The 15,276-nt window shown below is 38.5% G+C and overlaps 1 protein-coding gene across 2 annotated transcripts; it reads left to right on the top strand.

Moving 5' to 3' along the window:
- On the top strand, positions 1-14,541 carry tpp2 (tripeptidyl peptidase 2). Of its 2 annotated transcripts, XM_020938997.2 has the most exons (29): positions 1-208; positions 882-1,010; positions 1,124-1,219; positions 1,387-1,491; positions 1,587-1,711; positions 1,790-1,953; positions 2,055-2,209; positions 2,301-2,377; positions 2,458-2,585; positions 2,656-2,904; positions 3,338-3,453; positions 3,602-3,773; positions 3,848-4,005; positions 4,081-4,157; positions 4,242-4,348; positions 4,797-4,951; positions 5,043-5,159; positions 5,230-5,330; positions 5,408-5,504; positions 5,595-5,732; positions 6,210-6,454; positions 7,342-7,420; positions 8,932-8,970; positions 9,384-9,535; positions 9,614-9,710; positions 9,785-9,915; positions 10,430-10,667; positions 11,083-11,202; positions 11,945-14,541. In XM_020938997.2, exons 1-29 carry the CDS (start codon positions 44-46, stop codon positions 12,032-12,034), a joined length of 3,822 nt encoding a protein of 1,273 aa, XP_020794656.2. In that variant the 5' UTR covers positions 1-43; the 3' UTR covers positions 12,035-14,541. The 2 variants fall into 2 exon arrangements, with proteins under 2 accessions (XP_020794656.2, XP_055010550.1); XM_055154575.1 differs by lacking the exon at positions 8,932-8,970.
- Positions 14,542-15,276: the final 735 nt, after the last annotated feature.

Here is a 15,276-nt window from a genome sequence, read left to right as displayed (position 1 = left end):
TTCCCCATTTCGTCGCTTTGTTTTCATTGAAGCTCTTTTGATCATGGCTGCTCATTCTGCTGAAGAACCCTTCCCTTTCCACGGGCTGCTCCCCAAAAAAGAGACCGGCGCCGCGTCTTTTCTTACCCGGTTCCCGGAGCACGATGGCAGGGGGGTGCTCATTGCTATCCTTGACACCGGTGTTGACCCCGGGGCCCCCGGTATGCAGGTAAATCTACCCGGCTCACTACCGCTACTTAGCTAATGGCTAGTTAGCATGCTAAGCTAAAGGCCTGACTCATTCATGTTATTTGTGCCCTGTCACTAAAGGGTAACTCGTTTAGCCCTAGCCATGTTAGCATGCTGTTTAATTTAAGTACATTGAACCACATATTTAACATTTTATATTAATATGACAACGCCTGCTTTACACTGAAAAAAACGATTTTGATCCTCCCATTACAATGAATGATGCTCACTAGTCTAGTTTTACATTTTATAAGGTGCAAGCTAAGCAAATTAGCTTTGTTGTGTTGGGATGTTGTATTTAAATGCATTGCTTATTTTTAAGATGTGTTAACGCTGTTGCATTTGTTCTAATGTATTACTGAAGCATATTACGTACACTGTAATTAAGGTTACTCATCGTTTAAATATGTTCATGCAGCCTGTCATATGTAAGATAGAAATAATATTGGAATAAATCATGTTAACCATTTTTAAATGGTAATCTGTTTGTACATAGTCTGACATGGTGAATGTTCAGAGATGCAGAGATTGAATATGAGACTCTTGAATGAAATACTAGCAGCTGTTAGGCTTTGAGCTGATGGGTACTAGTTACATGCAAGCTCAGATTTTCAGTCTGTTAAATTATACCTCTACTGCTTGACACTTTCCAGGTCACCACCGAGGGAAAGCCAAAGATCATTGATATCATTGACACGACGGGCAGCGGTGATGTAAACATGAGCACAGTGGCAGAGCCTAAAGAAGGGACAATCACCAGCCTCTCTGGAAGAACACTCAAGGTACAAGGAACACGATAAATTTAAACTACAGAGGAAAATCTATAATTAATAGCCAACTGCCAGAGAGACCTATTATTTTGTATATCTCCAACATCTGTCTTTATGTCTTGTAGATTCCACCTGCCTGGGTCAATCCAACAGGGAAATACCACATTGGAGTTAAAAATGGCTACGAGTTCTTCCCTAAGGCACTCAAAGAAAGGATACAGGTACAGTAGACTATTATTACTTAAATTAATTAGGGTGGATTCACAACGGGCAGCTTAATTTAAATGTAAGCTGGCTCCCTTATTAGCTGTTTTTATTCAATATGTGACAGTGTTAGCTTTTATTTATAATTCTAATGTATAAAATAGCTATTTATTTGTTTTTGTAGAAAGAGCGGAAGGAGAAACAGTGGGATCCAGCACACAGGGCAGCACTCGCAGAAGTCTCTCGTAAGACTGAAGAATTTGACCTCTCACATCCCTCACCCTCTCAGGTCAGATACCCAAGTTTGTTTAGTGGCTGAACTCTTACACACCCATCCACACAGCGATCACATCAAGTATTTATTTCTCATGTTTGTTTTTACAGATGGAGAAGCTGCAGAAGGAGGAATTACAGAGTCAGTCAGAGCTGTTAGCAACATTAGAAAAGAAGTACAGTGATCCAGGTCCAGTCTATGACTGTGTGCTTTGGCATGATGGCACAACATGGAGGTGAGGCAGTGGTATTAAATGCTATTGTTGATCATTATTGGGCACACATTCAAGTGTTGTGTTTTCTGTTGTGTGTAGGGCTGTAGTTGACACCTCAGAGTGTGGAGATCTGTCCCAGTGCACAGTGCTGACGTCCTACAAAGAGAACCAGGACTATGCAACATTAGGCAATGCTGAGATGCTCAACTACTCTGTAAATATTTATGATGAGGGAAACACACTCTGCATCGTCACAAGTGGAGGTGAGAGCCTCAAAGAAATTAACTGAAAGAAATCTATCCATGGAGAAAACAAAAACGATTCAGGAGATTAAATGTAACATATATTGAATTTTCTGTCAAAGGGGCCCATGGAACACATGTAGCAAGTATTGCAGCGGGCTACTTTCCAGATGAACCTGAACGCAATGGTGTGGCGCCCGGTGCTCAGATTCTCGCCATAAAGATTGGTGACACTCGCCTTAGCACAATGGAAACAGGCACAGGACTCATCCGTGCGGTAAGAAGCTTTAAGTTTAGACCCGAGACCATAGGCTTAGTCTTATAGTGGGGGATGTATATTTATTGTAATTTTTTCTACTCTCTTGTAGATGATTGAAGTAATCAATTATAAATGTGATCTAGTCAACTATAGCTACGGAGAAGCCACCCACTGGCCTAATTCAGGGTCAGTACTAAAGGACTTACTTTAAAAGACTTTTACGTACTTTCAATTCTCATTATGATATTTTCTTCGTTTTCTTGCAGGAGGATATGCGAGGTGATCACAGAGGCTGTACAAAAGCACAATGTAATTTTTGTTTCAAGTGCTGGAAATAATGGCCCTTGTCTTTCAACGGTTGGCTGCCCAGGAGGAACTACAAGTAGTGTTATTGGTAAGCTATTCAAATATTTAATCTCCCTGCCCATTTTAGATAAGTTATTAATGTACTCCTTTTTGCCCAGGTGTTGGTGCCTATGTGACCCCCGACATGATGGTGGCTGAGTATTCTCTGAGGGAAAAGCTGCCTCCAAACCAGTACACGTGGTCCTCCAGAGGCCCCTGCACAGATGGGGCACTCGGGGTCAGCATCAGCGCTCCCGGTGGTGCGATTGCATCAGTGCCAAACTGGACTCTTCGGGGAACCCAACTGATGAATGGCACATCTATGTCATCCCCAAATGCGTGTGGAGGCATTGCACTCGTCCTCTCAGGTGAGTAGGTATTGGTTTGTTCAATAGTGTGTAATAGTGGAGTCAGTATTTGTTGTGGTTACTTTTTATTAGGACTATTGGGGAACATTTTGTTATTTTTCTGTACTAAAATAAGATGTGAGCTGGAGACTGTTGAATAACTTGAATAACTTCCATGACAGTAGCTCATTTGGTAGAGTGTTTGTCACTGATCCAAAGGTTGGCAGTTCAGATCGACTTTTAATATAAACATCATTGGTAGAGTGGTCAGATCCACTGAACCACAGGTTGGCGGTGCAATTCCAACTCCCACAGATGAATACTGTTGTTGTGTCCTTGGACAAGACACTTTATCCATCTCGCCTCTAGTGGACGAGCATTTGTATCCTTATGTTCTTGTATGTACTTCATTCTGTATATGGTAATCAGTGAGTGAAGTTAATTTGTGATTTAGGTCTGAAGCAGAACAGAATTCTTCCCTCGGCACCAGCTGTGAGGAGAGCGCTCGAGAACACAGCCATTAAAGTGGATGACATTGAGATGTTTGCACAAGGTCATGGGATTATCCAGGTAATTTTGCTATACATATATATATTTTTATCTTTTTGAGGAGATAACAACAACATAAAAATGCTCAAAGCTCGTAACAGTCAATTTTGCTTTATATAGGACCTTTAAAACATGATTAAATTTGGTGTCATATTCATTTTGTCCATAGGTGGACAGAGCGTTAGACTACCTCACTCAACATGCCTCATTACCCACAAGCCACCTGGGCTTTACGGTGTCTGTGGGCTCACAGAGAGGCATCTACCTCAGGGATCCGTCCCAAGTTCTTGTTCCTTCTGATCATGGAGTAGGAATTGAACCCATCTTCCCAGAAAACACAGGTACATACTCAGACTAATCCAAAGTTGTCTTTTACATTTTTAATTTCTTAAACTATTGTTTTTGCTGTGTTCAGACAATTCAGAGCGCATCTCCCTTCAGTTGCACTTGGCCCTCACATGCACTGCCCCCTGGGTGCAGTGTCCTTCCCATTTAGAGTTAATGAATCAGTGTCGCCATGTAAATGTCCGCATAGACCCAGTGGGGCTGAGAGAAGGAGTGCACTACACAGAGGTAAAAGAGCTTTCTAGAAATGACCTGTCATCTCTAGTGTTTGTCCATGAAAATTCAATTTTTGTTTCTCTTTAGGTCTGTGGCTATGACACTGCAGCACCCACCTGTGGTCCCCTGTTTAGAGTCCCTATTACAGTCGTTATCCCAACTAAGTAAGATTTCTTATATAATCAGTATAATAATCTAATTTTTTTTTTTTATAAGACTAGGTCTTGACTATATGCCTTTGTTTCCAGGGTGCCAGAGAGTCGTAATCAGGAGGTGTGTTTCACAGACGTCCATTTCAGACCAGGCCAAATCAGACGCCATTTTATCACTGTACCTCAGGGAGCCTCCTGGGCAGGTCAGTATGTTTTTTATGAGACAAATGTGTTCAGAAAAGCTATATAAGATAGTAATGCCCTGGCCTGTCACAATAATTACTATATTGACTTATCAATATATAATAGCTGGAGCAACAGATTTTGGGGCTTATCATTTTTTATACAAAAATTTGGTGATTTGGAGTATTTTTGTTGTGATACAAAAAGATTTGAGCTGTAGAAGGTTTATAGATTTTAACTTAGTAAAAAAGTTTATGGTCAATGACATCTGCTGTGAATAAAAAATAAATCAAGGCTTTCTTTGCCAATGATGACCGAGAACAGGGTAGAGCAAATTTGGACATGGATCATTTGTTTTTCTTGCTCCATATATTCTAGTGTAGTTCATTTTCTCTTCAGCCAGAACAGATTTATTACTTAACATTTGTCTTGAGAATTAATAGTTTTATGGTTCTATTTTTCTTGCAGAGATCACGCTGACCTCTCATTCAGGAGACGTATCTTCAAAGTTTGTTCTCCATGCAGTGCATCTAGTCAAGCAGAGGGCATACAGAGCCAATGAATTTTACAAGTTTTCCTCTCTATTAGAAAAAGGTTCATTAACTGAAGCTTTTCCAGTGCTGGTATGCCCCAATCATACTTGACATTAAGACAAATGTTAAAATGTTATAGTAAACGTACACAAAGCAAACATCTCTGTATCTTCTGTTCTAGTCAGGTAAAATAGTGGAGTTGTGTATCGCGCGCTGGTGGGCGAGCCTTGGAGACGTGACTGTGGACTACAACATCTCATTTCATGGTCTCAGCACATCACCTTCACCTTTGCACTTAGTAAGAAAGAGGCAAAATAAAGTATATCTCCTTAAAAGTGTCATCAACTAAATAATGTATCTGTACACAGCATGCCTCTGAGGGGGTGACAAGTTTTGAGGTTTTCTCTCCTCTGCGGTATGAAGAGGTGGCTCCAACTATCACCCTTAAATCATGGGTGCAGCCTCTCAGGTTTTTTCATATTATAACTTGTACATTACAACATATCTGTTGGTCACAGTGTTTTAATACATTTGACTTTCTTCTAGGCCCGTGACTTCAAAGATCAAGGCCTTAGGAGAGAGGGATGTTCTTCCAAACAACAGACAACTCTATGAGATAGTTCTTAACTATAATTTTCACCAGGTACTTTGTTTTAAAGTCATATCAAACTTCTTTTAAATTAGTGTTATTAGTTAGTGAATCATACATTTCTTAACATGTCTCTGTCTTTAGCCCAAAAGTGGTGAGGTGACCCCGAGCTGCCCTACCTTGTGTGAGCTGTTGTACGAGTCTGAGTTTGACAGTCAGCTGTGGATGCTCTTCGATCAGAACAAGAGATTGCTGGGCTCCGGTGATGCATACCCACACCAGGTACAATCAAATACAATACTATTAAAACAGTAAAACCCAACCTCATTTACTCAAAGGGAGAGAAACTGAACAATTTCTCAAACTCCTAATACAATCCTTAACATTGAAAGTAGCTGTACTTGTATTATTATCTGTTGGTTTAAATGATGTAAACCTGTATAGCTCTCTTAATTAATTATAAGTTTTTTAACTTACATCTGAAATTAAGATGTTGCTCAGTTATTCACAGGTGCTTTTGGCATCAACACAATTTCATGTAAGTTATATGATAGGGTAACCCGATGCGGTAACCGGAAATTAGAATTTTAGGTTCAAATAATGTACCATTGTGCCATTTTTCAGTCTTATTTGGTAATAATTCTTGTGTTCAGTACAACACTAGGTCAAGAACTTGGAATAAATTGAGGTTTTAAATAAACATAATTATATTTTCTCCCATTGTTGCGGTCACTGACTTGTATTGTACTTATTTATCAGTACTCTCTGAAGCTGGAGAAGGGCGACTACACGGTGAGGCTGCAGGTCCGTCATGAACAGTCCAGTGAACTTGAGCGACTCAAAGATCTGCCCTTTGTCGTGTCCCATCGCCTCTCCACCACACTCAGTTTGGACATCTATGAAAGCCACCGGGGGGCACTCATGGCAAAGAAGAAAGCAAACTCTCTCACCCTGTGCCCAGGAGCCACACAGCCCTTCTACATCACTTCTCTGCCTGATGACAAGTAAGTACTGACATGAATTCACTGCTATTAGGTTGGGCAAAAGAACAGTAGACAGAGGGGTACATAGGGGTTCTGCTGTCCTGGGCCCTAGGGATTTAAGGGCCCAGAATTGGACCCTCTTCCTATATATATACATATATATATATATATATTATAGGGACACCCATATTCTTGCCCCATGCCCCAAAATTGTCAACGGGCCTGCTGAGCTACATACGCATCATGAACATAAACTTAACATAAACAGTACAGACTTTAACCCAAAAAAATATACTGATAAATATTTCTTTCTCCAAAGTGTGAACTCTGCTTTTCTGACAGGGAATTGGCTCTAGACCTCTCAGTTAAATACACTCAAGCATATCAGTGACAGAAATGATTTTTACTTTGATTTAATCTTTGGTTAATTGCACAACCCTTCTAAAACCCTACTCTAAAATAATTACTAAAAATATTATTAGTAATAAAAGGTTGCATTCATGGCATTTAAGAATTTGATCTCCTAATGTCAGATCTCCTGATATCCAAACTGAAATCCCTCAAATTTTGAAATGATCTGCTCACTGATTCCACAAAATAATCTTGTTGCTTGTGTGCAGTTGAATAATTTACAGCAATCATGCCATGATTTTTGTCCTGTGAATAAAGAAAAATGTTTTGCAGACAGAGAAGAATATGTTGAATATTTTGCCAGGTTTTATTTCATGTGACCGGACCAAGTAATGAGATACTAACTGTGACCATAAACCAGAACAAAATATCTGCATTTTCACAGCTAAATGGCAATTTGTACCATAGAATCACCTCAGTTTAAAAAGTGAAGTTTTTACGTGAACCCAGCCTCCTGAATTTTCTTAGATTAAATGATTTTTTTGTGTTTCTTCTAGGATCCCCAAAGGAACAAGTCCAGGCTGTTACCTTTCAGGATCTCTGGTTGTTCCCAAAAGTGAATATGGAAAGAAAGCAGTGAGTGGCATTTTCATTAACACTACAGTCCTATAGCTTTATAGTCCTATAGCATTGAATTCAACTGCTAAAATGAAGAACTTATTACAATGGTTAATCTCTGCACTGCTTATACATTTGTTTTTGTATTGCATGGCAGTTATCTTTGTTATTGTCTTGTGTCATTCTCCTGTGGCAGTCCAGTGATTTCCTGACTCTTTTTCCCATCTAACACTTGAAACTTTTTTGTCTTATTTATTTAGCATTGCATTTTGTTTTTGGTCACTGTTATCTGCTCTTATTATGTCTTGGCTCAGTGAAAAAGTAATTTAAACAATTTGATTTACCGTTTGTTTAACAATTCTGTGTCCACGATATTTGTTGTGTTGAAAGTGAGTATTGCTGGATCTTAAAGGTGCATTGTGTAACTTTTCTGGTGGAGGGTCTGTCAAATGCTTTTCTCCATGGAGATGTTATTGCTTTGTCTAGAATGTTTCACAGTGTGGTATCAGGGTTGGGCGGTATACAAATTTTGAGACTATTAAACCTTCTCAGGATTTTACCGGTATATACGGTATTACCAAAATGTTTTATTATGACTTTGGTAAACTACGAAACCGCACCGCTAAATACTCTATGCGTATGACCTGCAGACTTATAATCTCTGAAAACTTTCACATGAACCATCTCCAACGTGACACACGCACAAAATAGACTCACCATCAGCCGCACATCCACTGTCACAGAGAGAACACTCATATTCCACTGAGTCGTGTCCTTTAGTTCGACAGAAGCTGAACCACATCAGTGCATAAGGAAAGAGCTGTTTTTATCAGCGTTTTGTAGTTTATGCCAATGAGATGTGGTTTTAAGTTTAGTTTCTGTAAAACGTAAACAAATGTGCACCTGAAGCCAAAATTCTGCCAAATTTCAGAAGTACTAGCTTCGTCTTGGTCTCCCTTATGAACTGTCACGTGACAAGGGAACGAAAATAATCGAATGTCATCTCCTCACGCAATTAAAAGAAACATTATAGACACTATTAGTTTCAAATCGTGATAGCATTAAATTGAAAATACAACCACAAATTCATTTGTACTGAGCAAACAAATTTAGATATCAATAAATTATAATATTATATTAGGTCCTTATGCGCTGCAGATTTTTAATGACGGTAATGAAACTGATACCATTGCTACTTTTTGATACCGCTCACAGTCAGAATGCTTGTTTCTAAGTATTTTTGAGCTGTAAAACCACATGTAATTTAATAAATGTAATGTATAGCTGTTTAATGTCATACTGTGGGACATTCCAGGCAGAGCAGTGACATATCCATAGAAACAAGAAGGTGACGGTCCCCCAACTAAAAAGTTACATAGTGCACCTTTTAAATACATGTTGTTTTGAATACGCATTGCTTCTAAGTGTGCACTCTGCAGGTTGGAGTACAGGTTTGTAGAAGCCTGTGAGTGAAGAGCGAGTCTGTTATTGTTGTCCTTTGCCTTACTGTGTGTTATTCTGACCACCAGGGGCAGGCCTCTGCAAAACGACAAGGAAAGTTTAAAAAGGTACTGGATGAGCTAGTTCACTGTACAACAGAGCCACCTCTGCTCTCCTGACATCGGGAAAGGGCCTTTTCTAACTTTGAGATGGGATCTGCTGCTGCAATTCATATATCCAAACATTCTACGGTTACTTCAGTATTTGACGTATTTTCACATGGCCATAATGAAGTTGTTTAGTTACTGGTTTGTTTTAAAAAAAATCTGGTGGTCAATAAATCACTTAAATGGGTTTCTCTGCTTTAGCAATTGGGTCTTTGCTTTACAGTACAAAACATTTTAGAGTTCTTAAAACATGATTTTTTATTTTTATTTTTTTTAGGGGAAATGCTTCAATTTAGGGTGCTGATTGAAACTGCCAGTCTCCTTGTATTTGTGACAGCTGAATTACATCTAGTCCCTTCTTTGTGTTCACATAGGACATAGTGCCAGTTGTGTACCACCTCATCCCTGCTCCAAACAAATCAAAGAACGGAGGAAAGGAGAAAGAAAAGGATGCAGACAAAGAGAAGGATGTGAAGGATGAGTTTGCAGAAGCTTTGAGAGACCTGAAGATTCAGTGGATGACAAAGTAAGTCATTCTTGAATCTAATAATAAAGAGATTTCTGAAAATGTTTAATAATTACCTTATAACTTTGTGTCTTTTAGGTTGGATTCTAACTCAATTTATGATGAACTGATGGAAAACTACTCAGAATATCTTCCCTTGCATGTTCAAAGACTGCATCAGCTGGACTCTGAAAAGGTAAAGTATCCGGAAAAAAGATAAAAGACAAAATTTACTGTTTTGTTTATTTTTTTGTTTTTATTTTGTTGTAGGAGCGTGCTAAACGTCTCAAAGAGGTCGTGTCCGCAGCGGACATTGTCATCTCACGCATTGATCAAACGGCTTTGGCTGTTTATCTCACCATGAAGACAGACCCCCGGCCAGACGCGGCCTCCATTAAAAGGTAGATTTCTTAGTATGGTCCAAAAAGCGAGAAGCACGCCTCTTGTCACGTGACCATACTTCTAATAAGGTAATAGGGCTGGGCGATATGACAAAAAAAAATCAACTTTTTTTACACTATCATTTTCTGTTTCATTTTCTTGTGTGTTACAAATAAATAAAAATGCATTCACTACTAATTACCTGACCCTTAATAATAGACTTAAATCACTGCACAAACTCTCTGTAAGTAAAGGCATGTGGTTTGCAGAGGACTGGCTCTGGACTTTTCGATTAAAAAAGTTGATAGACTTAGACAAACTTTATTGATGGAAATTGTTTGGACACAGTAGCTCACACGTCACAATATATTACTGTAACAAAGTGTAAAAATATAAATGGTAATAATAAACTCAAAATAAGTAGCAAACATGGCAAGATCATGGACTATTAGAAATTGCACAGCCGTAGAAAATAACATGTAATGCCATCCATGCTGTCACTGGGTCAATCGAACACTTGTCTGTGTTTTTCAGTGACATGGAGAAGCAGAAGTCTTCTCTGTTGGATGCCCTGTGCAGAAAAGGCTGTGCATTGGCAGATCAGCTCCTCCTGCCCCTCTCTCAAGATGGAGCAGCTGCAGGACAGACCCCAGGGGAAGAGGGGGGAGATCCAGCCCCCAGTAGCTCAGACGACACAACACAGGCCATCACCAAAGCCCTGTCTGACACCTTCTGGGAGGTACAGAAGTGGGCAGAGCTCACGGACTCCAAGGTGAGACCGACTCTTTTTGGTGTTTCTGCTGTATGTCTCAAAAATCGAAATTCAGTGATATTGATACTTTGCAGCTGATGTGTGCTGGGTGTGTGAAGTTAACTGTAGGCACTGCTCTGTCTGAATCTCTGTTACTCAAGTTAGACTTTAATCTGAGCTTTACTTTAATGCAATATGACCATAAAGAACTGATTTAGCTGGAACTACAACAGGTGATCTGATTTGTGTTGTTAAACGGGCTCCTGAAAATGTCTTGTTTAAATCCAATTTCCATCCATAGTAACTACAGACACATTCCACCAAAGAAATGCAAGTAGAACACCCCCTGCATCATGTCACTGCAAAGTATCAATACCAGTTATCACCATGGTTTGATAAGTTGCTTTTTTGTTGATCCCTTGTTTATTTCTTTTAGGTCTTGATGTTTTCGTACAAACATGCCCTGGCGAACAAGATGTACGGTAGAGCCCTGAAGTTTGCCACAAAGATGGGAGAGGAGAAGCCAAGCAAAGAAAACATGAAAAACTGTATTCAGGTTCGTTTCTAATGCTGATTGTAATAGAAAACTGGTTTTGGGTGAATCCAAACTAGGTTAGACTTTCTAATTGGGTGCAGACAGTACACAGTCGTCTCATTTGATCTCTGCTGCTTTTACAATATATCGATACTGGAACAAGACAAATTTTACTTACAGGTTCAGCCTTTTTAGGGCATAACACCTAAATGAGTAATTTTTTAAAGGTCGTATTATTATGCATAATTGACTATCATGAGCTTTTACTCATGTTTAAATGTTGTTACCTCATCAGAAACATACATGGAGCGGTGTTTTGTTTCATTCACACGTTTGAGTAATCCAGTTCAAAATGCTTTGGTTTTACCTTGTGATGTCAAAAAGCATTAGTTTTCAAGTTAACATCTACCTTTCTATCTTTAATTCAGTTGAAATTGGCAATTCCAGGACTGAAATTGTCCAAATGATTCTTGTGAAGGTGTATATAGTGTAAAAACAGTGGAGTGCTCTCTGTATTACCACACGGCACCACAAGGTGGAAAAGTGTGTTTTCTATTTAAAAGAAGAACCTAAATATGCAGGGTTTGTGTTTTAATGAAACAAAACACAACTTCAGCTATGTTTTTGATGAGGAAACATTTGAACATAGATCAGAAAATAGCATAATATGGGCCCTTTAAGCAGAAATATAATTAAATGGTTTGCAATATTATGTTTCTGTTGTAGATTACATAATTGTTGTCCTGCTTCTTCTCATTTCCAGCTCATGAAAAACCTCAGATGGACCCATTGCGCCACCTACAGTGAGAACTGGCTCCCTGTCATGTATCCTGCAGACTACACCCCTTTTTAAACACATCTCTGTCCACACACAGCATCAGCATGGCCCTCCACCACTCTGAGACTTAAGTCCTCAGGGTCACGTAGTTTTTAAATTTTTTTCAGACTTTTACCAAGAAAGTTTACTCTGAATGTTCACGCCATTAACAGTTAAGGGAATGCAGTTTATTTTTTGTAGTTTTTCAGAATGGGACAATAGTGGTCTGTTATGAGTAGCACAGCAGGCATTGCATTTCTGCCTTGGCTCCAACGTAAATGCCAGCAACGCAACGAAAACTTTTCAATCGTCACCTTTTGATGCTAAGGAAATTCTTACACTGCTTTTTTTAGTGTCATGAGCACATTCAAGTCTTCTGACCTACCTATTGTCATATCATAAATGTAATTTTATGTTTATTATCAATGTCCAATCAGTGATATCAGTTGAAAACATGGTGCTGTCTGAATTTGGGACTTTTTAAACAATCAGACTTGTACAGACACCATGCCCTGTAGTACACACAGGTTATAGCAGACTTGCATATCTTTTGTTTTTATCTTTTTTTTTTTTTCTTTTAATTAGATCTGTATGTAAGCTCATGTTAAATGTGCACTATGTAACTTTTCTGGAGAAGGGTCCGCCACCTTCTTGTCTCTGACTTCTAGAGATGTTATAGCATTACCTGGTTTGTTCCACAGTATGACAGCATCTTAAATTCATCTTTATCCATGAAGACAAGCAAGTGACGATTTACAGGCCAGTTCTGTGGACGATTGCATGGTTTTGAAGCTATTTTTGAGCAGTTGAAAGATCCTGTAATTCCTGTTAAGAGCTCCATGGATAGATGGTGGCAGACCCTCTACCAGAAAAGTTACTTGGTGCACCTTTTAAGTGTATGCCATTTTCAGCTCAAACTCAGATCCAAAACACAACTGTATTGAGGTGCCTTGTACTCGTACCTTACGGTCTTTTTTGGGGTGTAAAGTTTTGATTTTTGCACTGCGAAAACGTAGCAGAAATCGCTGGCTTCACCCAAATCTTTTCTCACAAACCTCACTTTAACAGACAATGCAGCTGCCTTTACTCTCATATTTCACTGTAAATTATTCAGTGTGTTATTTCTGCAACTTGTACACAGTGTCAAATTGTACATACACGTAACGTACAATTATTAAAATGCAATAGCTATATAGTCAGATGTTCTAATAGATGTATTTTGCATATATGCATGTCGTCTAGAATCAAGGCATTTTATTTGGACACATTTTATCTTATTTTACAATTTATAATCCCTATTACAGTAATATTATACCTATTATATGATGTTGACGAGTGTGTCTGTGAATGGTTGTTTGTACTTTATTTTATGTAGTTGAACTTTTTGAAACAACAGAAGCCATTTAATTAGGTAGACATGTGGCCCATAATGTATTTCAATATGCCCTTAATACTGGACTCATAAAGGCATCAAAGCAGACCTGATCTTCACTGTGATGGTTATTGTCAGCCATTACTGTGTCCTGGAATATTGGAAATCATAGCCAATAGGTCCTCTTTGAAAATGGGCATTGAAATTTCTTAGTATTTTACTGTGGCTCTGGCATTCACAAATTAATTAAGTGTGTGTTATTTAATTGTTAGGAAAATCAAGTGAGTTGCTTTTGGTCAATGCGTTTTTAAGAATCCGACTGCATTCACAACAACCTGTACAGTAAAATGCAAGTGACATAACATAATATCTTTTAATTAGTGTTTAGATATTATTCAGTTACATACTGTACAGGTTTCAAGAGACTATGACTATTATAGAAATGTAAACCAATGGACTAAAATGATGCAAGAAGCAGGAAAGAACTCTCCACTAAATCCTCCTTAAATACATTACTGTTGATATCGCCGTCTTTAGTTACCCTTTGCATAGTGAAGTGCATTGACCACATGTTTGACAGTCTTTCTGGCTGTTAGGTGGAAGTGTAACCTGGGAATGTAGAGGTGGCTGGTCTTGAGTGCAGGGCTCTGTGTCTCTGGTGAGTTCGTGTTCTTTTTTGAGACTTGGAGCTTTACTATCACATCACACGTTTTCCCCGTGGGGTTGCGGACCTGCTGCACTTCTGTTTTTAAAGCTTTGACTGTCTGCACTTTGTCGGCTCAGGCTTTCCCTCATTTAATTTTTAATGTTGATTTTCATGTCATGGCCTCATATGCATTGCAGGTGTGTTTGAGCCTTGATTTAGTATCCATGCCAACCATTCTCCAATGGCCTTAACTTTCAACTATACCGTCCATTTTATAGTTTTACATCTCTCTCACTTTGCTGGTATCAGGAAAAAAGTTGAGTGACTTTAAAAGTAAAAATGCCAAGATTTTACAATATTTATGTTATATAAAATTGTATGTATGCATTTAGTATTTTATACCCAGAAAATCTTCCCTGGGTGATGGAGTGAAAGCTCCAGCCACTGTCACATTTTGTGATCTCAAGACTTGCGTCAAAACAATGAAACAACACTTAATAAATGACTAGGAAAAAAAAAAAAAAACGTGTCCATTTTTGTTATGGAAATGCACAACTTGATGATTTTATAATTCATCTAATCTATAATCTCTCCTCATTTATTGATGATACTTTTCAGCTCATGTCATCAAGATACTATGGGAATATTAAGCTAAGTGTGAAAGCATTACTGTCAGAAGTTAGACTTTAATCTGAATTTTTTAACACAGTCTGACTTGGAAGAGTCGACTAGCCAACAGTTTTTCACTCAGTCTTATTTGTTGAAAATCAAACACCTAAACGGGGACCATGACTGCTTGTATTTTTTCCCATTATAAACATATATGTTGTTTTGAATTGTTAATAGCCATGACAACGGTCCTAATTTTTCATTTTGAGACTCATGGATAGAAGGGTGTGATATCTTCTGAAACCCTGGAATTTAAAATATTTACATGATTGCAATTTCATGCTATTCTTTATTTCTTGTAGCAAAATATAATAAAATACAAAAAGCATCATTGCCAGCTCAGCAAAACCCAACAAGTGATTCAGAAAGCAGTAAATTGTAGTATAAAGCACCAGGCTCTGCTTCTGTGCATTATTCAATTGTGTTTAGGTTAGAGTAACATTAAAATGTTTGGTGTTGTGATGTTTTTATGCAGTGAAATCTACCCCATAAATTATTTTTAGTCCTTTTGGAACACAATTAGGGTGACCAGATTTTCAAAATTAAAAACTGGGACATCATCGATTTGGGTGGATGGTAATAATAAAATTG

This window comes from Boleophthalmus pectinirostris, unplaced genomic scaffold (genome assembly GCF_026225935.1).
Source record: "Boleophthalmus pectinirostris isolate CB_2022bp ecotype Guang Dong unplaced genomic scaffold, ASM2622593v1 HiC_scaffold_19, whole genome shotgun sequence".
Taxonomy (NCBI): Eukaryota; Metazoa; Chordata; class Actinopteri; order Gobiiformes; family Gobiidae; genus Boleophthalmus; species Boleophthalmus pectinirostris.
The sequence above is the reverse complement of the archived record's forward strand: the minus strand, read 5'-3'. Positions and strand labels throughout refer to the sequence as shown.

Coding starts and splice junctions, on each gene's coding strand:
- tpp2 (XM_020938997.2), top strand. CDS start 44: ATGGCTGCTCATTCTGCTGAAGAACCCTTCCCTTTCCACGGGCTGCTC. Junction 2,586..2,655: donor AACTACAAGTAGTGTTATTG/GTAAGCTATTCA, acceptor CTTTTTGCCCAG/GTGTTGGTGCCTATGTGACC. Junction 9,916..10,429: donor GACGCGGCCTCCATTAAAAG/GTAGATTTCTTA, acceptor TGTGTTTTTCAG/TGACATGGAGAAGCAGAAGT.